Source organism: Glycine soja, chromosome 12 (genome assembly GCF_004193775.1).
Source record: "Glycine soja cultivar W05 chromosome 12, ASM419377v2, whole genome shotgun sequence".
In the NCBI taxonomy this organism is placed as follows: Eukaryota; Viridiplantae; Streptophyta; class Magnoliopsida; order Fabales; family Fabaceae; genus Glycine; species Glycine soja.
Genome location: NC_041013.1, coordinates 1,467,001 through 1,493,827, shown reverse-complemented (window position 1 = coordinate 1,493,827; position 26,827 = coordinate 1,467,001). Strand labels below are relative to the sequence as shown.

General features: G+C 32.6%; 2 protein-coding genes across 2 annotated transcripts; one reads left to right on the top strand and one right to left on the bottom strand.

Annotated features, from left to right (window-relative positions):
• Positions 1-1,286: 1,286 nt before the first annotated feature.
• Positions 1,287-18,233, top strand: LOC114379904 (isoleucine--tRNA ligase, cytoplasmic-like). Its single transcript, XM_028338720.1, has 27 exons — positions 1,287-1,885; positions 1,989-2,054; positions 2,424-2,567; positions 3,125-3,351; positions 3,450-3,615; positions 3,993-4,103; positions 6,181-6,278; positions 6,933-7,011; positions 7,654-7,812; positions 9,387-9,467; positions 9,787-9,920; positions 10,284-10,443; positions 10,592-10,675; positions 10,786-10,998; positions 11,291-11,416; positions 11,527-11,664; positions 12,509-12,612; positions 12,718-12,781; positions 13,437-13,525; positions 13,608-13,749; positions 14,398-14,461; positions 14,611-14,678; positions 15,284-15,406; positions 16,901-16,966; positions 17,490-17,601; positions 17,716-17,807; positions 17,887-18,233. The coding sequence occupies exons 1-27, from the start codon at positions 1,352-1,354 to the stop codon at positions 17,989-17,991; spliced, it is 3,549 nt and encodes a 1,182-aa protein (XP_028194521.1). The 5' UTR covers positions 1,287-1,351; the 3' UTR covers positions 17,992-18,233.
• Positions 18,234-19,603: 1,370 nt separating this feature from the next.
• LOC114380395 (biotin synthase, mitochondrial-like) lies at positions 19,604-23,891 on the bottom strand. The gene is made up of 6 exons (XM_028339422.1): positions 23,494-23,891; positions 22,929-23,108; positions 22,523-22,629; positions 22,083-22,288; positions 20,860-20,999; positions 19,604-20,112 (listed from the first exon to the last, which is right to left on the bottom strand). Exons 1-6 carry the CDS (start codon positions 23,683-23,685, stop codon positions 19,813-19,815), a joined length of 1,125 nt encoding a protein of 374 aa, XP_028195223.1. The 5' UTR covers positions 23,686-23,891; the 3' UTR covers positions 19,604-19,812.
• Between the last annotated feature and the right edge of the window lie 2,936 nt (positions 23,892-26,827).

Here is a 26,827-nt window from a genome sequence, read left to right as displayed (position 1 = left end):
AAAAGAATTAATAGTTATAATACATTTAATTAAAAATTATAATTACTTTGAAATGATAATTTCATATCAAGATTTAACGTGAAATATTATAACATATTCGTTAAATTTATTTTTAAATAAAATTCAAGCTATTTTCACTTTTGTCGTTATTAACATTTTTTTTATCTTCTTCTAAAAAAACATTTTTTTATATTATAAATCAAGTGTATATGTTAGGTAAATAAAAATATAATCTTAATTTCTTGAAAAGAGAAACATTTATTATATTTGAGAAGAATGTAATATTTATTTTTAGGTAATCAAGACTATTTAAGAGTATGCATCTATTAATTTCCTTTAACTTATGAACCAAAAACACATGATAAAAAATGCATTAAATTATATTATTATATTTTATCTAAATCTATAACTCGGTGTGAATATTTTGTTTGACATTTTTCTCCTAAATTAATTAAAAAAATATTATATATTATTCTTACCTTGCAACTGCTCATGTAAAAAAATATTATTATCATTGACTGTGAAAGAAAACTACCACACAGAAGTTACCTTAATTCTATTAAAAAATGAACCTCACTCTCACCACGTGATTAACTCGATCCACAGTGTTGCAACCGATTTCACCATTCTCGCATTTCAAAAATTAAATGTTTTCAGACCGAATTTGGTGAACATAGTTTCTACAGTTAGTTTTCACTTCAATACAATTTTCTCTCATGTGCAGAAATACACCTACCCATGTTTGTTTCCGGAATCAGGTTCCAACAACAACAACGATAATATGAATTTACTTGTATGTATTTTGGTTTGAGAATAATAGAGTTGTAATATAAATTTTTCTATTTTTACAGGACACGTTGAATGCCAAAATTCAAAATAAAAATGTTAACGTAGGAACAACACGTTGAATGCTAACCTTAGAAGCAAAAATGTTGACAAAGTACATTTTAATTACACATTCCATTGTTTTGAAAAAGAAATTACCCCTTTTCATTGTTTTATAATGTGCATGACTTTGGGGAATTGCCCCCTAGTCAATTTTTATTTTATTACTTTAAAAATAAAGATAAACAGTTGACAGATAAAAGAGAATATATTAATATGTATAGAAAATAGATCTAATTTATAGAAACTTAAATATTTTAAAATGTTTTGTCATATGAGATTATATATTTTTATAAAAACTTATAATACATTTTTTTCTATGAAAATAATATGAATTATTTTTTTTCTCCCACTATAAAGGTCTAAAACAAGATAATTTTATTTTGACAAGTGTTACATAAACCCTGATAGGCAACGTAGTGAGTTTAATTGGCGCCGCTGCGTGTTGATTGTTTGCTTGAGTCTGATGGAGGATGTTTGCGAAGGCAAGGACTTCACATTCCCAAAGCAGGAGGAGAAGATTCTGGACTTGTGGTCCCAAATCGACGCATTCCAGACTCAGCTATCTCTGACCAAAGACAAGCCCGAGTACATCTTCTACGATGGCCCTCCCTTCGCCACCGGCCTCCCTCACTACGGCCACATTCTCGCCGGCACCATCAAGGACATCGTCACGCGCTACCACTCCATGACCGGCCACCACGTCACCCGCCGCTTCGGCTGGGACTGCCACGGCCTCCCCGTCGAGAACGAGATCGACAAGAAGCTCGGCATCAAGAAGCGCGAGGACGTCCTCAAGCTCGGAATCGACAAGTACAACGAGGAGTGCCGCGCCATCGTCACGCGCTACGTCTCCGAGTGGGAGACCGTCATCACGCGTACCGGAAGGTGGATCGACTTCAAGAACGATTACAAAACCATGGACCTCAACTTCATGGAGTCTGTCTGGTGGGTTTTCGCGCAGCTATTCGAGAAAAAACTTGTCTATAAAGGTTTCAAGGTACTATTCGTTACGCTTCGTTTCTGTTTCAATTTCTCATTTCGTTTGCATTCTATCCATTCTGTTATGACACAATGGCTGCATTTTGTTGTTGTTGTTCTAGGTCATGCCGTATAGCACTGGCTGCAAAACTCCGCTCTCTAATTTTGAGGCTGGTCAGAATTATAAGGTTAGTGGTGACTACATGCAATGCAATGCAATCAATTTACCTTACTTGTTTGTTACTGTTGATAGCTTTTGTTTGGATAAACTTCTTCGTAAACACTTATAGAAGAAAATAAGAAGGTAAAGTGAATCGAGTTTCTAGCATTAGCTAAAATCAACTTATGCACATTAGGTAAATTGAAGTGCTTATAAAAGTTCACTATAAAAGTTGAAGTGCATAAGTTGATTTTAGCTTATGAGAGAAGCTTAATTCATTTTACCTTTTTATTTTCTTCTTCTATAAGTGCTTATGGAGAGATTTATTCAAACATTATCCTATTCTACATTGCTGCAATTTTGTATCTGCATCTGAAATTCTATGTTGCTGGCACAGGATGTATCTGATCCCGAAGTGTTTATGACGTTTCCAGTCTTGGGCGATCAGGACGGTGCATCTTTTGTAGCATGGACAACGACTCCATGGACTCTTCCTAGCAATCTTGCACTGTGCATCAATGCCAATTTTACCTATGTGAAGGTCGGTTGGTAATAGCATATCTGGAACTAAAGAGTCTACTCATTTTACCTTTCAAGCTTTTTTTAATTGAGTTGTAGTTGGAGCATGCTTTTATATATGTATATATATAGAAACAAAGTGGAATTAAGTTGCTAGCATGGCAAGTTCTGCTGGAACTGGAGCCTGGATAATAGAGTTGTGGTTTTACCTACAATTATTCACAACTCTTTTTGACAAGTAGGAAGACTTTGACTGCAATGTTTAATATGCCTTTTCCTGAATGATTAGTTGTTCTATTCCTATAATAAAACTTCTGTTCCTGTAACAAAAGTATCTTGAATAGTGAATAAACTTATGCATAAAATAATGGTAAGGAAAAAGGTGTTAGGAAGAAGTGTGCATTTGATTTTACACTAGGTAGTGCCATATGTTTACTTATATTATTGGTGAGTGAAAATGAAAACACATTGGGATTGAGCACACATATCGTTTGGTGCACACATGCACATATTGCTTTGACTATTTTTTCCTTATTTTCTTGTTACTTGAACTCTAATTTTTGGAGCTGATGAAATCAGGTTCGCAATAAGTACTCTGGTAAAGTTTATATTGTTGCTGAATCTCGTCTTTCTGCAATCCATAACCCGAAGGAGAAGCTCAAAGAAACTGTTGTTAATGGTTCAAATAACGTTCCTAAAAATGCAAATGCAAAGACCAAGGGAGCTTCAGGTGGAAAAACAGAAAATGTGTTGGATTCTTTTGAAGTGCTGGAGAAATTCTCAGGGGCAACATTAGTGGGGACAAAGTGAGCACTTTATATTTTTCGTTTCAAGACTTTCTAATGGCATTTTGCATATGGGGTTTCATTGAGTATTGGAACTGATAAGATAACATGTTCTGCAGGTATGAACCATTATTTGATTACTTCAAGGAGTTATCTGATACAGCTTTTAGAGTTGTTGCCGACAATTATGTTACTGATGATAGTGGTACTGGTGTTGTCCATTGTGCCCCTGCTTTTGGTGAAGATGATTTCCGTGTTTGTATTGATAATCAAATTCTTAGCAAGGTGTGTACTTTTAAGAACTTAAAATTATATATTGATTTTTATTTTCCCTCCTGAAATGCTGGAGGCATAATTCCTTGCTATGTGTAGTTGGAATAAATATTCCAAATCATGGACTTGCATGCCTTCATATGTTCATTTTTTCTCTGTCCCTAGGGAAGATTAATTCATGTTGATGCATTTTCTATTGATCTCCTATGTCCATTTTTCCCAATGCAATGCTGCATCTTTTATGATGACTTTCCTCTTTGCTACTTAATTGTGTTGGCAACCTTGGTGACAGCACACAACTCCTGAGATTTTCCTTTTTTGTCTGTTTATTTATTGTTGGATTCCTTACCTTCCTAATATGGCTACTGAAATGCTATGTTGGCCTGTAGGATAAATTAACTGTAGCTGTTGATGATGATGGCTGCTTTACTGAAAAAATTACCGACTTTAGTGGGTGCTACATCAAACATGCCGACAAAGATATCATTGAAGCTGTGAAGGTATGCGCCTTACATCTATAATTATGAGAAGCCATTAGCCCATTATTAATATGGAATCATCTATGGTGATGTTTATTTGAATGATAAACTAAGTTTCTAATGTGATTGAGTGGAAGTCTCCCTTTTTTTTCCAAATAGTTCTATCCCTAAATTCTAGTTGGGACAGAAAAGCCCCCTTTTTTTAAACTTCGACTAGAAACTTATTTGGAGGAGCGCACAAAGATTAAACAAGAGAAAAGGCTTGGTGTTTTTGGCTGAGAGTGCATGTGGGCATAAAAGATAAACTTGATACTGAATACATCAATTCTCTTCCACTCCTCCTTTTGCTTGTCTTCTAAAGGAACCCTTTACCTGATTGTACAAGTTATTTAGTATTTGAAAAAATCCAAGTTTCACATCGGTTAAAGATAAAGTCAAATTAGAATATATAAGTGAGGAACAACTCTCACTCCTTGAGCTAGCTTTTGAGGTTGAGTTAGACCTAAACTCACATTCTAAGAATCTAAGATGGTATCAAAGCATATCCAAGATTAATTCAAAGGGTCACCCACCATTGTTATCCACGAACAAAGCCCAAGAAGTGCTGGGCATGAGGGGGTGTATTGGGAAAAATCCAAGTCCTACATTAGCTAAAAATAAAAAGCCGTTAGAGTATATAAGTGAGGGGTAACCCTCATGTTGGACAAGTAGTCTCAATAACTTAAGAAGGGGGGGGGGGGTGAATTAAGTTTCAAAATTTTTCACTAATAAACTTTTAACCCCCTTCTAAATGATAGACTCAAAATGCAGAAAAAGAAGCAGCAATCAATTTAATAATGTTCTTTAAACATGCAAGATAAAATTGATTGCAATAACATAAATTAGATAAGGGAAGAGAGAAATGCAAACTCGATTTATATGGATTCGGCCACTTCCCATGCCTACGTCCAGTCCTCAAGCAATCCACTTGAGATTTTTCACTATCTTTGTAAATCCTTTACAGACTTTGAACACACCTTGGGATCCCTCACCCTTGTGTTCAAGGATTCTCCAAGAGACAACCCGTCTCTTGATTACAATTGACTTTTTGAGATGAACAGAAAAATTTCTCTCCTTTAGAGTGGATGATACAAATTGAAGGTCCTAGAGGAATTTTTCTCTTTCAAAGATGATAATACAATTTGACGTTCCTAGATGAATTCTTAATAGATTTGCAAGTATTTGCCCAAGAGTTGTTGAGAGAGCATTTGACAATTAAGTTCTCTTAGAATCTCTCTCTCTTGCTTTTCGAAGTCAGACACACATATATATAGGCCCTTCGTGCCTTTTCAAAATGGTTTGAAGAGATGTGTCTTTTCAAAAAGTTTTTTCTGAAATTCTTCACTGGTAATTGATTACAGGGGTAATTGATTACAGGTCTCTGATAATCGATTACACAATTATATTTTGAAGGGTCATGACTTTTCAAAGTGTTTTCTGAAGTGCCGTTGCTGGTAATCGATTACAAACATATGATAATCGATTACATGATTCAAAATTCAAATTCAAAACCCTTTTTAAAAGCTGTTTTTCAAAACTGTCTTCTGGTAATCAATTACACTGCCTGGTAATCAATTACTAGAGCCTTGATCTCTTGGAAACACTTGTTTTGAGGCAATGCTTAACCTTTAAATGTTTTGTTGAAATAATCTTGAAAGCAACTTTGTTTGATTATTCTTTGGCATCATCAAAATCATGTATTCATACATTCACATTTTCTTCCTTTTTAATGATGACAATCGTTATCAAGTGAATTTTTTTCGACATCATCAAAACCTGTATGATTCACATTATTTCCCTTTTTGATGATGACAATCATTATCAAGCAAATTTTTTTTGACATCATCAAAACCCGCATGATTCACACTTCACCCCTTGAGCTAGCTTTTGGGGTTGAGTTAGACCTAAACACACATTCTAAAAATCTAAGAGTAGAGCTTAAGTTGAGAACATTTGATAAAAGTTAATTTTATTATGTCTTGGGCGAATCATGTTCATCTTAAAGCTGTTTTAATTGGATTTGCTTAATTATTTTCTTTTCCTTTTCGTCTTTCCTTAGGCAAAGGGTAGACTGGTTAAATCTGGAGCTTTTACACATTCTTATCCATTCTGCTGGAGATCTCAGACCCCTCTTATCTACAGAGCTGTTCCAAGCTGGTAAGCATGTTTGACCAAGATTTTAACTTTTCTAAAAAATGGCATATTAACTATGGTTTGTTTTTAATTTTATGATCCCATCAGCATTAATCTTTTCATGTAAACATGGATTGTAAGTGCTCATGTGTTGACTTTCTTTGGTTTCCTTTTGAATAGAATCTGATATTGAAAATATAGATAATTCTTAGCATCCAATTGCGAGGTATGAGACTTGAAAGTATGGGATTCTAGTGTGTGGGGTTTATCGGGCCTTGGGATCTCCAACTACAACTAGCTTTTTAGTGCATCAATAGACAGAGAATGCAGGTCTAACTGTGACTTTCAGTGGTGTTAAAAATTCTTGTAGTAGTTGCTGCATGAGATTGCACTGAATGTCTTCATAACATCCATTAGCAGTTCAGTAGTATTGTCTCTGAATTTCTTTGAGTGAAGAGGACAATCAAGTTGCAGAAATTTCATAATAGTTTGCCCCAAATATACCATCTTTTAATTTTTGTTTTCAGAACAAAAATATTACTTGCATATACATGTTTCCATTGTTTTAAGAAGTAAAACTCTTCTTTGAATAAATAATAGTCTTTTTGTCAATAATGATAATATGCATTTCTACAATCAAGATCCTGGTTTTTCTTTTGATGCATGCCTAATATGTAGGTTTGTTAGAGTGGAGTCGTTGAAAGAGAAATTGTTGGAAAACAACAAGAAGACCTACTGGGTCCCTGATTTTGTCAAGGTACGTAGCGTCATCCTTAACACATCACGGATTTATCTTTAAATATTTTTTTTATTTGATCTGTTTTTTTCTCTTCCCTTTTGCTTTCAGAGTTGGTCAATGTGGGTATAAAGGAATAAATTGTTTCTATAAGCACTTTGATGATTTATTTTCTTTATTGAACATGTCAATGTATTATTAATTGGGAGTCTCTGTTAATAATTGAGAATGGATGAATATGTGCTGTGATTAACTTATTAAATATTTGTTATGTAAGGGAAGAATACAATACCAGGACAACATCATCCTAATGAGAGAAACTGTGAGAAAGTAGTGAGCCAATGATGTGCAAAAATGTAGAAAAGATATCTCAATTCTGGAAACTCCCATGAAATATGTAGTCACACAATGCCTAAAGATGACCATGAACACAATCCTATTCCATACAATATCCTGGGGGCAAAAAATGTCATTGGAAATGAATTTTAAATTGAATGCAATCTATGTTTTTGTAAATCTTTCTATTATCTGTATGTCACAAACACAACCATATGTCCATATTCCATAACGTATCCTAGGGCAAAAATGGCATTGGAAAAGAACTTAAGTTGTATGCAATCTATGTTTTTTAGTAAATCTATCTATTGTTCATATGTTTTTCAGGATAAGCGATTTCACAATTGGCTGGAAAATGCAAGAGATTGGGCAATTAGTCGTAGTAGGTTTTGGGGGACTCCTCTCCCTTTATGGATTAGTGAGGATGAGGAGGAAGTAGTTGTCATAGATTCTGTTGCAAAACTTGAAGAACTTTCAGGTGTAAAGGTTAGAATCTTTTGTTCACATTTCTGAAAATAAAATATATGCATATTTGTCACTGTAAATTGATTTTGTTTTTCATGAATTCACATATATAACTCGTATTGCCTGTTTTGTTATAGTTTGGTAGCATGCAAGGATGTATTTTTGTATCTTACTTTATCCAAATATTTTCATTGCAATGCTACCCAATTACTCATAAGGTGGGACTGGGATTGTAGAAGTTCTTAGAAGAATAATGATAAATGGACATGTACCTTCCCCATTTTGCTTAATTAATTGTACGTTAGTTGCTTCATGAAAATATTTCATAACGACTGCACAACCATTTGGAGAATATAAACTAATTTGTTTCCTATTTATATGATATCTTCTTTTCTGGTCTAAACCTCTTCTCTCGGCGGATATTGTATTTGGTTTTCAATTTAGAGAAGATAAGTTGACCCAACCCAACCTGACAAAAAAAAAACATTTTGGGTTGGGTTGAACCCATTTTGAGATTGGATTGAAAATCTTAAACCAACCCAACCTGTAGTGGGTTGTGGGTTGGGTTGGGTTAGCCTGCCAAAATTTTAAAAATAAAATAAAAATGGTTATAAAAATAAATGACTAAACTGACTTACCAAATTAATAAAAAATATAAACAATTCAAATACAGACATAATGTTACAATCACATTGCTTTGTCACATGCTTTCTAGAAGCCTATTATCTTGAGTTAAATAAATGTAGTGCAAAACTATATGAAATCCTTATTAGTTCACTAAATATTATGTGTAATAAATATTTAACCAAACAACAAATAAAAACATTTAACAAAAATAGAATCTCAACTGCAACCCAACCCACCCATTGATTGCCGTTGGGTGAGCAGGTTATGTGGATTTTGGGTTTATGCACGTTGAGGGGTTGATTTGCATAGCCCAACACAACTTGCTTTGGCTGGTTAAATGGGTTGAACCCATTTTGACACCCCTAGTTTTCACGACCTGTTGGACCATGACACATCACGTTAGACTGGCTTTGATCTGCTAAAGTAAGGTTACTGTAGAGTGTTCCAGACTTCTATTACTTTTCTTGATTTGTTATTGACTGCCAGTGCCTGTATGCTTCAGAATTCTGCTGTTTGAGCCATATATTACTTGTATAAAATAAATATAATTTTGCATGTTGTGACTGGGATGAAATTTTGTCAATTTTGGGCAGTTATATTGTCATATTTTTCCCCAGGAAATTAATAGAATAACTGTAATGTGAAAGATAATCTTACATCATGTATTGGACTATGGGGCGGCTTATGTATAAGGTTTTCGTAGCTTGGAAGTTTCACTTAAAAGCTTTATTTGTTACGTTAATTCCTCCGCCATGCATTGTGAAAGTGGACATATTATATTATACTTACTATTGTCTATCTTCCGGACATAATGTACTAATTTACCATAGTGGCTCTTCATATTAAAGTATGTTTAAACTATTATAGGTTCTGTTTCCAAAATGAATGTTCTATTTGTTTTCTTAGTTCTTATGGATACTTTTGCTAAATGATAAGTATCACTAATCCCATCCTTATGTTTTCTACAGGTGTTTGACCTTCATCGCCACAACATTGATCATATTACAATTAAGTCTGACAGTGGCCGTGTACTTCGACGTGTTGATGATGTAAAAATGCTTATTTATAGTTTTTCAGCAATTTTGTTAGTCAATTGTATCATAGTCTCTCAATCTTGGTTGTAGTGTATTCATTTATTCTTTCAGATTGTGAAAATTTAAATGCTATATAGCATTTAAGTTGAACAAAGGATAATTATCACCTCTTAACAGAAAATAGTATTAATAAATATAGGAAATATAATTGATTATCAAAATCATGTCAATGCCATCATTAATGAATAACTAGAGATGTCTATTATCGGTATTCTAAGAATGAAAAATATGACAGTAGACAGAGACATTATGGATCCATTGTTTTATCTTTCAGGTGTTTGACTGCTGGTTTGAGAGTGGGTCCATGCCATATGCATATATCCATTATCCTTTTGAAAATGTTGAGCTTTTTGAGAAGAATTTTCCTGGCCATTTTGTTGCTGAAGGGCTGGATCAAACACGTGGTTGGTCAGTTCACATCTTTGGTTGTAGATTCACCTTTTGCGTTTCTGAACATCTTTTTCATTTTAGTGAACAATTTTTTTTGGGGTTATTCTATTTTTTGTTCAAACTAGAACCAGGGAAGGGGGAACCCCCACCTATTACAAAGTTGGTGGTCACTATGCTTTTAATTACATGTTTGTTATGGTATTCTTATTTCCTCATGATGCTACACCTTTTATTAGTTATATCTTTTTATCTTTCCAATCAAATTATCTTGTGAAATTGTATTCTCTGTTTTGAAATTTCTGGCAATAATTGTGTCCTTGACCTCAACCTTCTCTTCAAATATGGTTGTGTATTTTAGTTTTCCGCTTTTCCATTTTCCAGGTTTTATACCCTTATGGTGCTGGCTACTGCTTTATTTGGCAAGCCTGCGTTTAGGAATCTAATCTGCAATGGACTTGTCCTGGCTGAAGATGGGAAAAAGATGAGTAAAAGTTTGAAAAATTATCCTTCACCGATGGAAGTTATTAATGATTATGGAGCAGTAAGAACTTTTGAAGTTTATCTTTCGGTTTCATAATTTATTTCCTTGGGATGTGCAACATCTTGCTTGCCTTTTCTAATTATGACCATGATTTCAACATGTGATTTGTACTATAAAATCAGTTATGATGTTCTTGTCTGTTGGACAGGATGCCTTGCGATTGTACCTTATCAACTCTCCTGTTGTGCGTGCTGAGCCACTTCGTTTCAAGAAAGAAGGAGTTTATGGTGTTGTCAGTATTATCTATTTTGGTTTTATTTTCATTATTTTTCTTAAAAATTAATTGATTTCATTTTTACTGATCGACTGGTACTTCCATTTTGTTGTGGTGTTCTGATCCAGGTTAGGGATGTTTTCCTCCCTTGGTATAATGCATATCGGTTCCTTGTTCAAAATGCAAAGAGGCTTGAAGTTGAAGGTCTAGCACCTTTTGTCCCCTTTGATCATGCCACACTTCTGAACTCAACGAATGTTCTTGATCAATGGATTAACTCAGCCACCCAAAGCCTTATTCATTTTGTCCGACAAGAAATGGATGGTTATCGCCTTTACACGGTCAGAAGTGCTTCTGCTGGTCTTTTTTGTTGGATAGAAAATGTCTAGATAGAACAAGGAATATGAATATAATCTCCAGTGTCATTTTTTTAAGTCATTGTTTTTACATTTAGATTCATTTACTTCTAAAAGTTCACAAATTTTCACTTTGCATGATCACAATTGTTGCTTATGTATGTAAGATTTACTGCCACTGTTATTCAGCTACATCATTTGCTATATTTGTGGTATAATTAGTGTAATATTTAAAGCATTTACTAAAATGTTACCATTATTAAAAATTATATTGTAGGTGGTTCCTTATCTTCTGAAGTTTCTTGATAACCTTACAAATATTTATGTAAGGTTCAATCGTAAGAGACTTAAAGGTCGTTCTGGGGAAGAAGACTGCAGGATAGCACTATCAACTCTTTACAATGTATGCTTGTGATATCTTTTATCTATACCTTGGTTGGTTACAGTATTACCAGAAAATGATGGTACCTTATGTTAGAACAGTTGTAGACTTAATTATACAAATTCTTTCAGGTGCTTTTGTTATCCTGTAAAGTTATGGCTCCCTTTACACCTTTCTTCACTGAGGTGCTCTATCAAAATATGCGAAAAGTTTCTAATGGATCAGAGGAAAGCATACACTATTGCAGTTTTCCTACAGAAGAAGGAAGGGTATACATCTTAATTATTCAATATATTCTCTCAATCCTGCAATTGGTACTATTAAATGATTGAAAAAAAAAACAATGTAGTCTCTTGTTAGGCCTAAACTCATTCAATATACTGTATGAAGTTTGCAAAGTTATTTTTGCTTTTAATATACTAATAGATAATTAGATATACATAATTCAGTTTGTTTATTTTTATTGTTTTGTTTCTTCTGGAAACTGACAGATGAACTGGGATTTTGTATTAGATTTTTTTTATAATTCTATGCTACAATACACATGCAAAAGATGGAGAAGTGAAAGTTCAAAACTAACACAGTAACATATCCTTTTTTATAAGATTCGCCTTTGGGTCTGTGTGGGTCACATCAGTATCCTGATCCATGTACAATTCATGTGCTGTGTTTGTGCTTGTATTGCTTGAGCATTATCCTTTTTTTTAAGCCTTTTCTATTCGTGGCCTTGCTCTAGAATGATTTCATTGCCTCCATTTTCTTTGTGTTTTATCTTTTGTAATAGGATTTCTTGTTAAGAGTTTGCAAATAACCCTTTGGATTGGTATAGTTGGTTGAATTTATATTTCATATTTTTTTAATCTATCTTTCTCTTTTTTTCAATATATGTTATAGGAAATAGGATTGCATGTAAACTTTCCTGACATATTCTCTATTATGCATCCTTCATCCACTACCTCTCCTTCCCCAGAAAGCATAATTAGATTTTGTGGTGGAAAGTATTGCATTTTGCAGTTTTAATTTAAATACAGGGTCTTGCTTTAGTTGTGGTCAATATATATAGCATTAACCTAATATGCTATCTCTTTCTATTTAACTACATGATTACATCAGAGGGGAGAACGAATTGAGCAGAGTGTTTCAAGGATGATGACAATAATTGATCTGGCGAGAAACATTCGTGAGCGGCACAACAAGCCTCTTAAGACTCCACTAAGGTATATTAGCATTAAAAAAATGCATACAAACATGTATGTATCATGTCTGTAAGGACATCAATTTTTGGTTTCATATAATTTTTTTATCATTTCTTGCTACTACAGGGAGATGGTTATAGTTCATCCCGATGCAGACTTCCTTGATGACATAAATGGAAAATTGAAGGAGGTACTTGCTTGATGTGACAACCTGTAACAGCTGTTATTATAGTTTTCCGTTTGTGCTTTTTAGTTTTTATTCAGCATTTTTTTTATGCCAATCAATTCATATGATAATAGCTTTTACCTGATGCTTCTGATAATCAGTTACCTTTCTCACTATATAAGTCTCTCGGAGGTCTGATTAAATTAACTATTAATGATATGATTATTTGTCCATATTTTCTCTCCAAAAAAAATAAAGAGAGAAATCTTTCTGCACCTTTAGCCCTTCAATTAAGTTCCTCTCCATTTGATATTTCAGATCAAAATTTTGTTTGTTGCACACCCAAATGGGATGAAAAAACAAACCTACATGGCACATTATCAGCTTCGTTTATATCCTTTTTTATTGAAGTTGCTTTGATGCTTGTATGTGATTATTGTTGTTTTACATATTCTTTTGTACCCTTTTTATTCTAACAATTAGAATTAGAGCAGTTATTGCTTTTTACCTTCTTTTGTTTTTGTCTCTGCTTTGAAGATGCCTTTTCCTCCTGTTTGTCCATATCCCTTGTGTCCTATCTTAATGCTTTACTTTGAAAAATTGCTTGTGTTGTTAGGCTTCGTTATTTATTTTGGCTTCTACTCAATCAAATTGTAATTGTATTCTATTTGCATTGCAGTATGTGCTGGAGGAACTCAATGTACGATCCCTTGTACCATGTAATGATACTTTAAAATATGCATCTTTACGCGCTGAGCCTGAATTTAGGTATGCATTTCATGACTTTCTGGGAAGTTTGTCCTTTATACCTGTCACAATGTTTAATATTGTTCTTTTTTTTTATTTGCAGTGTTTTAGGTAAGAGACTAGGAAAATCAATGGGCATTGTTGCCAAAGAAATCAAAGCAATGTCACAGGAAAATATTTTGGCTTTTGAGAATGCTGGAGAAGTCGTCATTGCAAATCAGTGTTTGAAGCTGACTGATATTAAGGTGCTAATCTTGTGGGGATGATAACTAAGACTGTTTTCATTTAGTAGAGCCTTTCCCTTTTTATTAATTTGCATTGATGTTTACCAAAATAAATAATTAAATGGCATGTCTTCTTTATGGTTAGTGTGGAGATGAGGGAAGTCTTATTGAACTTATTGATGTTTTAGTATTCAAAGGGCTAGGAGTCTGTGATGTTGGTATGGGTCTTGTTTGGAGAAGTTAGATGAGAGAGCTTGTATAAAAGTTGAAGTGTATAAGTTGATTTTAACTTATGAGATAAGTTTAGTTCATTTTACCTTCTTATTTTCTTCTCCTGTAAGTGCTTATAGATAATATAATCCAAACAGGACCGTAGTTATCATAGTTATAACGAATGCTTTCTTGAGTACCATCAGTACCATCTATTGTCTTCTTTAAAACACAGCATTCTGTTTAACAGATATCCTTATTGTCAAAATTATTCCTTTTAATTTTGGCTGTTCACGATGGTGACTGCAAATAATTTACCTATATAAAGTCACACGCAGATATAGTTTTGAATTTATAGGCACCTAAATTCTAGAAGCATCCAACTGCTGTGGGGTTTTCCCTTAAAGTGTAGGCTGCGGACTAGTAAACTAGGACCTTATTCTCTTTGTTTTAATTCAGGTTCTCCGTGATTTTAAACGACCTGATGGTATGACTGAGAAGGAGGTTGATGCTGCTGGAGATGGTGAGAATCTTTAATAGCTAATGATAACTCCCTTTTCTGCAGTTATAAAAATAACTAATGTTTGAAATGAGCTGATTGCTATGATGTAATTTTCAGTTTTGAATTTATGACATTTTTTTTCCTGATGAGCATCTGTCTTTTTGTTTTAGGTGATGTTCTGGTGATATTGGACTTACGTCCTGATGAGTCATTGTTTGAGGCTGGTGCTGCTCGAGAGGTAAAATAATTGCCATGGAAGAACATCCTAGCTAATTCTTTAATGTTTATGAAGTGTATGGATGCCATGTAAGAAACATCCAATTTATTTACTTTATCTTAATAAAGTGAATAGATGCTACTTCCTACCATTCCTCAATGAACTGGTTCTTTCATTTGCAAGTCTTGTGATGTAGAGTCTTCATGCATCTGTATTTTTGGTGAATTTTAGATATTATGTTGTTCAGTATGTTTTGACCTGTTTAGGATTAGCTTCTCAGTTTCCCATTATCTTTTAGGATTGGTTACCATATTTCTTTATCTCATGTTTTGTTTCCCTAATTAGTTAAGACTTAAGATTATGATTAGCATATAAACAAGAGTTAGTGTTCTTTGTTAAAAAGCATAATGGTTAAGAGATTATTATTCAAAGTCTCTTTTCTCTCAATCTCCTCCCTTTATAATACCTAAAACGTCATAATTTCAACAGTACATATTATTTTGCTATTTCTTACAATAATGTTACATTTATCATACTTTGATTTATTTTAAATTTTTTCACTTACAACTCTTAAGACCTGAAATTGAGTTAAATCTATTAATTTATTTTAAAATTTTGCTGCACAGATTGTTAATAGGATTCAGAAGTTACGGAAGAAAGTTGCTCTTGAACCAACTGACATGGTGGAGGTTTACTTTGAATCATTAGATGATGACAAATCGGTCTCTCATAGAGTCTTGCATTCACAGGTAGAGAATTAAGAGATCAATTTGGCTTTGAAGTTTGAAATATTATGCTTATGTTTTTTGTGTATAGCATTGCCGGACAGCAACTTTGTTTTTGCAAATTCCTATTCTTATTCTATCAGCATGCAAATTGAGAAAGTGAAAAAAACTAAAACAAAACTACAGAGCTACCATAAAAAAAATATTTTTAAAAATAGTCAGAATTTAAGTTAGAAATAAAGATCAAAATATTTAAGTACTTACAGAATAAAATAAAAAATTATTAATGCCTTGTGGCCTATTTATACACCGAAAAACTAGAATTGTCAAAATACTATTTGATATGCAACAACTAAATGCCAAATTTACAACAATTTGGAATCTTTTTATTTTTTTATCCCAAAGAAAAGTGATCTAACATAAAAATTCTCAATTTTGAAGCATCCAGGTACAAAACTAAATCATTGAGTATTCAATTAGGAAGTTAAACAACTAAATTTCAAAATTGTAATAACCAAACAATTTTTTTCCAAATGAATTGCTAAACAGTAAGATGTAAATTCTGTAAAACAAGTCTTGATTTGAAGATGGTGGATAGATAGTGTGTTGCTGGTGTGGGGATGGGTTAGACACATGAAAGCTAGTATGAAAAAATTGAATTTCGGTGAAGAGGCAGGACTTTGTTTTCATGTAAAAACTCGATCAAATATTTAATCTTCTTCTTTGCCTTAGATTACTATTGGAACTCTCCGAGGGCTAAAAGTTTTATGGTACTAATTCCAATAATATGTACAGTGCATTATACAATTTTGTTATAATGAGTTTATTTATCAACTCTTGGGACTTGTTTGTATGTAAGTGTGAATTTGAGGCTAGTATCGTGTAGTTATTCATGTAGATAAACTAGAATCCACTATATAATTCTGGAGTTCACCCCAAAGAAGCGGAAAAAACTTTCATTTTACCCTTCTAAAATACTTCATTGTTCTAGAATGTTGGAACTTAGTTTTACCGTAGCTTCCGAAAACTGCCTTAAACAACCTTTAAAATATTGTACAAACATGTCCTACATGATGGCATGATATTTTTAATCTGAGGGGACCTGATATACAAATTATACACATACACATATTACTAAGAAAAGGCTTTTTTGCATGTCCATTGTATAGCTTTGCTCTCTTCATTATTGGCCACCCAAGAGTGTGTTTTCCTTCTTGGGTGGGAGGTTTACTGCAATAAATACATTATTTATGTGAATAGCTTTTATTCTATCGAAGACTAATATTATACACATATATCGATACACGTGTGCTGTCTTTTACAATGTCTATGTTTAAGAAGCTATTTTTCTCAATATTTTGTACGTAAAAAACATGCATGTGGTTCTTATATGATGAGTTGCATCATGCATTTTGTTCTGGGTATACATGAATTCAATTTACAGTCTTGGCATCACCTAATTCCTATGCTGATCTCAAATTTGTAATGTTGTTTTCTTTTATCATGTATATTTTGCAGGAATCCTACATCAGAGATGCTATTGGTAGTCAGTTGCTTCCAAATTCTCTGATGCCTGCACATGCAGTAAGTAATTTGGACCTTATGGGGGTGGCTGATTTATTCTGTTCTATTAACACGAATGAGGTTGAACATGTCTTTTTCAATAACAACCAAAGTCTTTTCCCAATAGGTTTTGTTGAAAATACTGTGTCTCAACTTTCTGTTGTATTATGCTACAAAGCTTTTCCCTTGGTGCAGAGGTCAATTCTAATCTTGGCAATTAACCCCACCTGATCTTTGGGAAACCTACCAATTAGTTCTATGATTTATACATTAGCATGTGTTCGCTCTGGTTATTAATGCAATTTGGACAAAATTGTTTATTGAAATATTTCCGAAACTCTGATATTTGCCTAAATTAAATATTCAAGCAGTAATTTCAAAATGATTAAACTGAGAACAAATATATTTTATACTTTATTTTGTTGTCCTACAGTTGTCCTCCTGGTTTCTGCCTCTCCTTTCCTATTGAATTTTTTTGTTTACAAATCAGCCATATGTCTTGGTTTCAAGCCACTCAATCATATTATTCTTTGAACAACTGCAGGTTGTCCTTGGCGAAGAGAGGTTCCATGGGATAGCCAGCATGTCATTTGGTATTACTTTGACAAAACCTGCATTGATGTTTAACAAAAAAGCCATTCTTTCACTGTTTACAGGTTTGGTTTCTCTTAGTTAAGCTCATACTCCCTTCACCGAAACAAGCTGTATTTTGATACTCTTTCATTATCTGTGATTATTGGTTGCTCCAACTTACTGTTCAGTTGTTACAGGTGATGCAAAAGGTGCACATGATTTGCAAACTTACCTGCTATCAAGAGATCATTTGAAGTTGAAGTCTGAATTTCAAGATGGAAATGGAAAGGTTTGATTGAGCTATAGTGTCTTGTCTTTGTTTTAGTTTTTGGTGGAAATATGCACATTCATTTTATCTCCTGTTGCAGAAAATTGTCGATTCAATTGAACAGCTACCTGCTGTGGAAGTGGTTCTTGGTGAGCATGTCTTTTTTACTGTGGGGGACCATTACCTTGCTGCAAAATCTGACTGATTTTCCAAGAGTTCCTTTTTGATCTTTTATCTAGTTTGTATGCTATCTATTTGCAAGATTAGGAACACAGAATATACCCAGGCATGCCTAATTGTAAGGTTTGAGCAATTGACAATCATTATTCTTTTTTTTTTTTTTTCTGTATAGAGGATCTCACGTCTTATTTAGAAGATAAAAACAAGTGTCTTGATGTAATCCTTGAGAATTCAAAGTCAATTATTTTTGTTACCCTTAATTCCTTCTATTGGTTTATTTTTAACATTTGTAAGATTTCTCAGTTCGATAGTAAAAGAGGTGCTCCTTGGTAGCATTAATTTAGCTCATGCTGTACTGTTAGTGTAATAGTGTTACTATTGAACCTATCTTAATCTCATCGGTACAAAATTGCTGTACTAATACGGGATTGCTAGTTTTCATGATTAGAAGGTTCGAAGGGGCGGTTCTATAAAACTGTATTTTGGCGTAGGACCAGTGTATTACTATTTTGGCATGAAACTAATCCTTAGTTGGACGTCGACTTGGTCTTTCAGCATAAGGTGTTTAATGACTTTTATTTTGCTAGTTTACATAGTGGGTATTTGTGCCTACATCTAACAAGATAGAGATGTCAATAATAAAAATCAGAAGTAAATTATTTGGTAAAAATGGTTTGAGTTATATGTTTGCATGGTTATGATACCATGGATATATTGAATTTTTTTTTCTTGTTATGCCGTTAAAATGAAATATTTAATGATTTATTATGCGTTTAGACATAAAGGGTAATAGACAATCCTTTGACTTATGATGCGTGAGACAAATTTATAGATAGGAAATTTATAATAAGTGTTTTAAGAAAATCATTTCAATTTTTACTCTTTAATGTCTTTGTAACAATGGTTAGCAAAATTGCTTTATACATGAAACTTTGTTATATGCTTACAAAATACATGATAAGTTAAAATAATATTATTAAAAAAATATTTTATTATATCAAAATTTAAAGTAATTTATTTATATTGAATATTTAATAAAACATTAAAATTTCAGACATCTCTTTTGTAATTGGTTTGGGTAAATCACCCGAAAAGTAGCCTCTTTAATTTGAAGATAGTATATGTCTATAAATTTTAATGTTTTATTAAATATAAATAAATTACTTTAAATTTTAATATACTAAAATAATATTTTTTTAGATGCCATATATTACGATAAAAATGGATTCAAAATGCAAGAATCAGTCATTTGACAAATCAGGACCCTTAAAACCATTCATGGTTGGTTTAAGTGATAATTAAATAACCAATCAGATTTCAGTATCCCTTTTTGTGTTGTTTCGTGCAATTTCGCATTTTTCATTACAAAATTAGGGTTGTTTTCTGCCTGAAACATGAATCAGGCTGCAGCCGTGTAGACTGACCATATTTGCCAGCAATTTCTGGCGATCTTAAACCACTTAGAAATGGCGGCTGCAGAACACCCAAAACAAAAGTTTCTGGCGGTTGCAGACTACAACAAATGCTTTTCACAAATAAATAAATTGATAACGATACTTCGATTTTAAGAGAGTATTTTGGCAAATCTCCAACCACCACCATGATATTGGTGCATAATTTTAGAATGATCACGCTGAAAAGTGTCAACATCTTTTTTACATTTATTTTAAGCTTGAAAAAAAACCCATTTAGTGAAAAATAAATAATTTCAATATTTATTTTTAACTGTTGGAGTTTGTGTCTTCAAAGCTGAGAATAGACAAATTCAATGAAACCTAACATCAGTACATGCTAATGAGCAATTAGAGAAATTGAAAGATCACACTTTTTAAAAACCGTTGACAGCTCAACTAGAAAAAGCTGCTTCCTTATAATCTTCTGTCACATTAGTTTCACCTTCATTTAAGCTTGGAGCTTTTGGGAGGAGTCCAAGAACTTTAAACATGAGTTGATCAGCATCAAAATCATTATTAGGAGTAGTGAGAAGCTTTTCACCAGTGAATATAGAATTTGCACCGGCCAGAAAGCACAATGCCTGCTCAGGCATGGAGAATCGAACTCTGCCAGCTGATAATCTTACCATTGCTTTTGGCATTATGATACGTGCAGTCGCTATCATGCGAATCATCTCCCATATTTCAACAGGCTGAAAATATTTGTAGATAAGAAGTTATAGACAATTCAAAACAAGTAACAACGTGGCAGTAATTTGGGTAAACTTGCATATAAGGCACACAAAGTCAGTAAGTTTGAAGCAATTACTGATGATGCTATCAATCCAAACATAAAAGCAAGCACAATAGCTACATACAACTTTGATGCTTGTTATTTAATATTATCAATGGGCAATTACATCCTACACAAGATACAAATATAGTCATTAAAATGCTTAAAGGTTAGGAGAAGGTGACAGAATTAAAATCCTAATAAACAATATCTGACAAGACCACGTAAACAAAATGCATACACCCTAGCTTCTGTCATAAATCTGAGAATAACATGATTTATCACCTCCCATCAGACTAATTAGGTTCCACCTCCTCTTTTACATCATTATCATTCAAACCACACAAGAAATTGTCACTGACTGATAATTGTTATCTATCAATTTTACTACACTAACCCGCTCTCTACTTGTCACCTCAACACACATAAATTTTACAATTTGGATTCCAGTAATAAAATATTAGTTACTATCTTCACATTTATGAAATGCACTACATAAAAGGTGTCTCCAGAAAGGCTAATTTCATAACTCAGCATTTTAAAATCAGACCTTTTTGTCCTCCTGACTCAACTATCAGACTCAATAAAAAATTAAGATCCATTAAGATGACTGGCATTTCTTCACTAATAGTTCAGTTTAACAATTTAAGTAGTTTATTGAATTCACCTTCTGATCCTCAAGAGGGGTTCCCTTTACAGCAACAAGTGCATTAATAGGAACACTCTCTGGATGGGTGGGGAGTGTTGACAATGTATGTAACAAACCTACACGATCCTCCTCTGCTTCTCCAAGCCCTATAATTCCTCCTGTAAATAATTTTCAGTTGGTCAGACAATTGTAAGAAAAATAACCCTCCTCATTGCAATGAGATATTTTTCTGCATAAATGGAATGGCTCAATTATAAGAACTGGTGAATAGAATGAGACCTTGAACAATCATTGTTTAGGTTGAAGTGAAAAGATAAACAAAAGTAATTCAGGTTAGCTTTAAATAGATACAAAGCAAACTCTGGATTTGATAGCTGGTGATGTCATGGCTGAGTCTTCAAATAAATATTGTTCATCCATAAGATGATTATTTAAACATAGCTTTAAGGGAAGTGATAGAAATTATGCCATAAAATTCACATAAAAGATATTTAATGAATTCAAGTCCATTAGACATGATTATACTGCTGTGAATCTCTTTTCTCAAGTAACTACAATGTTACCAAAGTAAACAAAATACAGTAACAAAAATTCTTAAGCCACTTAGAAAAATTTGATTTGCATCTTACACAATTAATCTATAAAAAACTTCGTACCCCATTGCCCAGAGGCTCTTCGCTATGCGAAGGTATGGGGGAGGGATGTTGTACGCAGCCTTACCCTTGCGTATGCAAAGAGGCTGTTTCCGGATTCGAACCCATGACCAACAAGTCACCAAGGCACAACTTTACCGCTGCACCAGGGCTCGCCCTCTTACACAATTAATCTATAAATAGATAAAATATGTATAATTTCAAATTTTACAAATTCCAAGCTAACATTTTGAATTTTCTTATTTCCAAAAGCAATCCATTTGAAACTTAATTCTCACTTTCATGTAAACAAGATTTAAACCATTTATCGAGACTAAGTTGTCAAGTCCGGCTAGTATTAAACCAATAACTTTATACTGCCCAGTTCAGAGCAAAGGAAAACAGTGAAAGAAGAGTTCATAACAAATAAGATCTACATCTTATGTTCTGGAATAAAAAAAGAATAACTGCTTATGAATAAAATGGAGGATCTTCTACTAATATAGAAAAGATTTTACAAATAGTATATTATAATCATCTTGATGAACTTGACTACAAGTCATAGCAAATTACTAATAAGTTTCATTGTATTTTAAGTAAAATAATTACCAGAACAAACATTGATCCCTGCATCCCGAACAAACTCAAGGGTTTGAAGACGCTCATCATAAGTCCTTGTTGTGATTATGTTTGGATAATACTCCCTTGAAGTGTCAAGATTGTGATTATAAGCAGTGAGACCTGCCTTCTTGAGTTCAACAGCCTGCTGTTTCTCCAGCATGCCAAGGGTGCAACAAACCTCCATTCCCATGTCCCTAGAATAAGGCAGATAGTCTAAGTGTTATCATTTTTAATGAAGAAATAAAGTATATTTCACTTGAAACTTGAAAGGTAATAAATAAAACATTCAGCATACTTTTCAGTCACCGCCAACCTTTTATTATGTATTTAACAAACAAATCCCAATAAGAAGACTTATCTGCCTAGACTCAACAGCTCATTCTGTGGTACTTGATAAATTTGACAAAAATAAAATGATGTTGCATTACCTTATGTCTTTCACATATTCAAGGATCTGGTTGAAGTTGGTCTTTCTTCCTAGTGTATCCCTCCACGCAGCACCCATACAAAAGCGAGTGCTCCCAGCCTCTTTTGCCTAAAGGAAAAGGATTCTCCATTCAAGAAAAAGCATACCAACAACAGGCAACAACATGCATGATTTTTTTTTCCTTCTTTACATAAAATAAGATTCCCAACATCTAAATTAAGCTACATTTCTTAATTTGATATGATGCACAAGCTAGGAAATGTTTGAGATGAATACATAACCATTCCACGATGTCACTCGAGAGGCAGATTCATGTTTTCCAGACATCAATAATGACATCACAAGGACAACTGCTGTAGAAGCACACAGCCCCTAAACTGATTATCTGAAGGAAAAAAAAAGTGTACCTTCTTTGCAGCCTGGAGAACAGCTTCCTTGTTCATAAGGCGTTGGCCTTTGACTCCTGTATCATACTTAGAGGATTGAGGACAATAGGAACAATCTTCACTGCACCCTCCTGTTTTGATAGACAGAAGAGTACACTGCTGAACTTCCCTGAAGTTATGAGCATGTCTGTGAACTTGAGCCTGACAAACCAAACCAAGCACCCCCAAAATAAAAACAAAATCTCTTAGTAAAATTACAACAATTATGATCATGCATCCGTTACATGAGCGTGAAATGTGAGAGACTGGACTTCTTTGAGTGGTCTCATAATGGTCTGATATCAGGTGACTCGATAGGCCTAACAACAACTAGTAGGATAGACTCAGGTATCATCTTAACTCAACTTCAAAAATTAGGTTATGAACCAAGGGTTCCCCCCCACCCACATACAGTATTATTTTTCGTCGTATTACTAATTAATGAGAGATTTCCGACACTTTCCTTATCAACTTAACAATATCTAAAATAAATAAATAAAAAAGATTTTTACAGGAAGCCATTAAAGCACAAAGGAACAGGAATTACCCCGTGGAAGAGAAGATCGAGAATGGGAGAGTCGTAGATGGATTTGACTTGGTCTCGGCTCCAATCGTTTCTGGGCCTTTCTTTGATGGTTCTCTCAGCTTGAATAGCAGCTGCAGAGGCAGAGGAATATGCATAGGAAGAGTGCAACGCCCAAAGGGAGGGTCCTCGGAAAATGGGTCTCGCCAAAAACATGTTTTTGCTTTCGAATTCGAACTTGGGCACTCTCAATGTAAACTCAGACAGACAACATTGTTTTAGTTTTGGTTTGGTTTAGCGTTGGGACTTTGGAGTTTATAGTGAGAGTGTTTATTTGGCGGCCAAAACTCTCCTAAATTGATGAATCATTCGTTCTGCGTTCCAAGTCCGAGAGGTCTTCACCTACCTCACGCAATGCATGAATCTATCTATGATTTTAACTAGTATTTTTTTATAACAATAATTTTAGTATTGGATAATAAAAAAATGAATATTTAAAAAATTAAAAAAATAATAAATATGTTTATTTTTCATATGTACTTTTTCAATAAAAATATAAGAAACGTATAGAAGTTTAACATTTTCTTTTTACAGTGTATTAAATCAAGATGCGTTGCATAGTATTTCTTGCGGAATGAAATATAAGAAAAATAATTCAATGGGTATTGGATTAAAATACAAACAAATTTTAGTCAATCCTATATTATTTTTAAAATATTCTTCATTTAATTGGAGTTTTATATTTTTTTTTGTCTTATGCGATTAATGTAGAGAGTATTTTAAGAAATTAACTTTTCTATTAAGAATATCAAAATTAAATGATGTTAAATAATTTTTTTGATAAATGTAATTTAATTTTTTATATTTCTGTTTGGAGGTAGTAATAAGTTATAGACGAACAAAACTATTATTTTTTTCTTTTAAATTTAATTTGAGTTTTAATATGTTCTTTGACTTTTTTAATTTAAGTTGATATTTTAAAGTTTTTTTTTGAATTAATAATTTTGCTTAATATTCATTTAATTCAATTTAACCATTTAGGGTTTTTTTCCAATGTTTTCAATCTAATTGTGTTCATCACTGAACTTTACTTATTTAAAATATTTTTTTAGTACGAAAAATGATTCTGCCCAAATGATTATTATTAATGATAAGTTATTCTTCTTAGTATATTACTAACTATTAGACATAAGTAATCAATCAATAGATATGAAATAATAGGTTATTGATTTTATAAAATTAGACCAACTAAAAAATTGACACCTTTGATATTTTGTGGTTTTCTTGTCATTTTGCTTTAATAATATAATAAGTTTACTTTATATAAAAGAATAGGATGCAGGGCTGAGTGATGCAGAACATAGATAATGTTATCTTGGCTGTCTGTCATGAAAATCGAGCAGTTACATATAGATGCTGCATGCTTTTGTTTGTCAAACGTATTGAAGTTGTATGTATGCATAGACCATGCCATGGTAAAATATCTCATCTGTGCTAAAGGATTTGTCGTAGTAGGAATATTTAGGATTTATAGTTTTGCTTAGTGTAAGAAGCTTTATGTATATTGAAATTACTATTTTCTTTCTATTGATAATTTGTAAACATTATAAAAATCTCTAATGTTACTGCTCTACTCTTTTGATGACGAGGACCAATTATATCATATAAAGTAATACTCATCAAGAATTTTGACTATTTAACTCTTACAAAAAAATATCACCCTGACTAAATTTAGTGTAGTTATTTATTTATTTTCAGCTGGGGTGTTAAGGTATGTATAGAAATCAGATAACTGTTTTGTAGAGTCAAGTATAAGTAGTGGGATGAAAATTTTATATGGAAAAAACATTGATACTTTATGGCTGACCTGTGGTTATTCGATTTTCATGAGTAACTTACATGCTTCATTGAACTCATAATTGGGTCTTGCCTAATGTGATGACATATACTTCCAACTCCATTTATTAAAAAAAAAATAGTTTGAAAAAAGAAATACAAATGAGTTTTTATTTTTTTTTTATAGTTTTTATATTTTTTAAAGTATTTTATGTTTTAATCTAAGCGGAGCAACCCGTATGTATACATGGGTAACTATTAGTTAATATATTAAAATTAAGATTAAATTGTTTGGATAATATCCGAGTTTAATTTTTTACATAAATAATTATTAGTTAGATTTTATTTATATTTCGGTCATATTTCAAATTAGTTAAGGTCTCTTTTTTTTATCTCTTTCTCTTTTTTGATAAACTAAAAGGTTAAGAAAAAAATATATTATTAATAACTGCATAACCACTATTTAAACATACTTAATTAAGCTAAAATAATTTCTTTTCATTCACGAATTCAATAATTTGGCATTAATAATGTTGATATAAATTTATGGTCAAAATGGGTTAATAATTACACAAACAAAGGTAATATTTTTTACAAATTTATTTATTTGAATATAAAAATAACAATCCAAATTTAATAATGAATGAGATAAGAATAATTGACTTTATTTATAAGTATAATAAATAATGTTTACTAATAATATTAACACAACACAAGTATTAACCGTTTTTTTCTTTAATCAAGTGATCCAAATAGTTTTATCATTTTCATTGTTATGTATAACTAATACAATATTAAAGAAATATAAGTAATATTAAGGTATATTTTAAAAATTAAAGTTCAAAATAAATAATATTAATACTATATAATGTCAAATTATGTAAAATAATATTAATTAAGTCGACAAGTAATATGCTGATATTTGCTCGGATTAGAATGAACTGAAGCATGATTAAAACATTTTTCAACATATATTAGAGTTAATATCTAAAATCTAAATCCATCAAAATTAGCTTTGAGTCAAAACGGGTCAATGCCTTAGCGGGATGTAATGAGTCATCAATACTCCTAAATGGAAGTCTAACATTTAGTCAATGATGGTGGCTTTATAAGGATTGCTGAGTGTTTAACTTTAAAATGAAAAACAAGGTGACTAAACATAGGCAATTTGTAGTGAGCTATGAAGATTTATGATGACATTTTGGTTATAGATGAGAGGATTGAAGTAAAAATGTGATAAGAGAGGATTCATTCTCAATAAGATTGTGTGAACTTTGTGTTTAATTAATTTAAAATGTGCGTCCGTTCTAGCATTAAATCAAACACACCCTTAGGTTTAGACTTCAAAGTCTCAAGGGTGGAGCAATTAATCCAGCTGGAGAACTCAGCACTCAGCAGGCTCTTCAATCAATTCATGTTGCAGATTATCCAAAATTTTGGACATATGAAGCACTTGTTCTCTTACTCTAGTTAACAAAGATCATTCAAATGAGCTGCAGTTAATTTGGAGACACAAAATCAA

Coding starts and splice junctions, on each gene's coding strand:
- LOC114380395 (XM_028339422.1), bottom strand. CDS start 23,685: ATGTTTTTGGCGAGACCCATTTTCCGAGGACCCTCCCTTTGGGCGTTG. Junction 22,630..22,928: donor TTCTCCAGGCTGCAAAGAAG/GTACACTTTTTT, acceptor CTTTTCCTTTAG/GCAAAAGAGGCTGGGAGCAC. Junction 22,289..22,522: donor GAATATGTGAAAGACATAAG/GTAATGCAACAT, acceptor GCCTTATTCTAG/GGACATGGGAATGGAGGTTT.
- LOC114379904 (XM_028338720.1), top strand. CDS start 1,352: ATGGAGGATGTTTGCGAAGGCAAGGACTTCACATTCCCAAAGCAGGAG. Junction 3,616..3,992: donor ATAATCAAATTCTTAGCAAG/GTGTGTACTTTT, acceptor GTTGGCCTGTAG/GATAAATTAACTGTAGCTGT. Junction 16,967..17,489: donor CTCTGATGCCTGCACATGCA/GTAAGTAATTTG, acceptor GAACAACTGCAG/GTTGTCCTTGGCGAAGAGAG.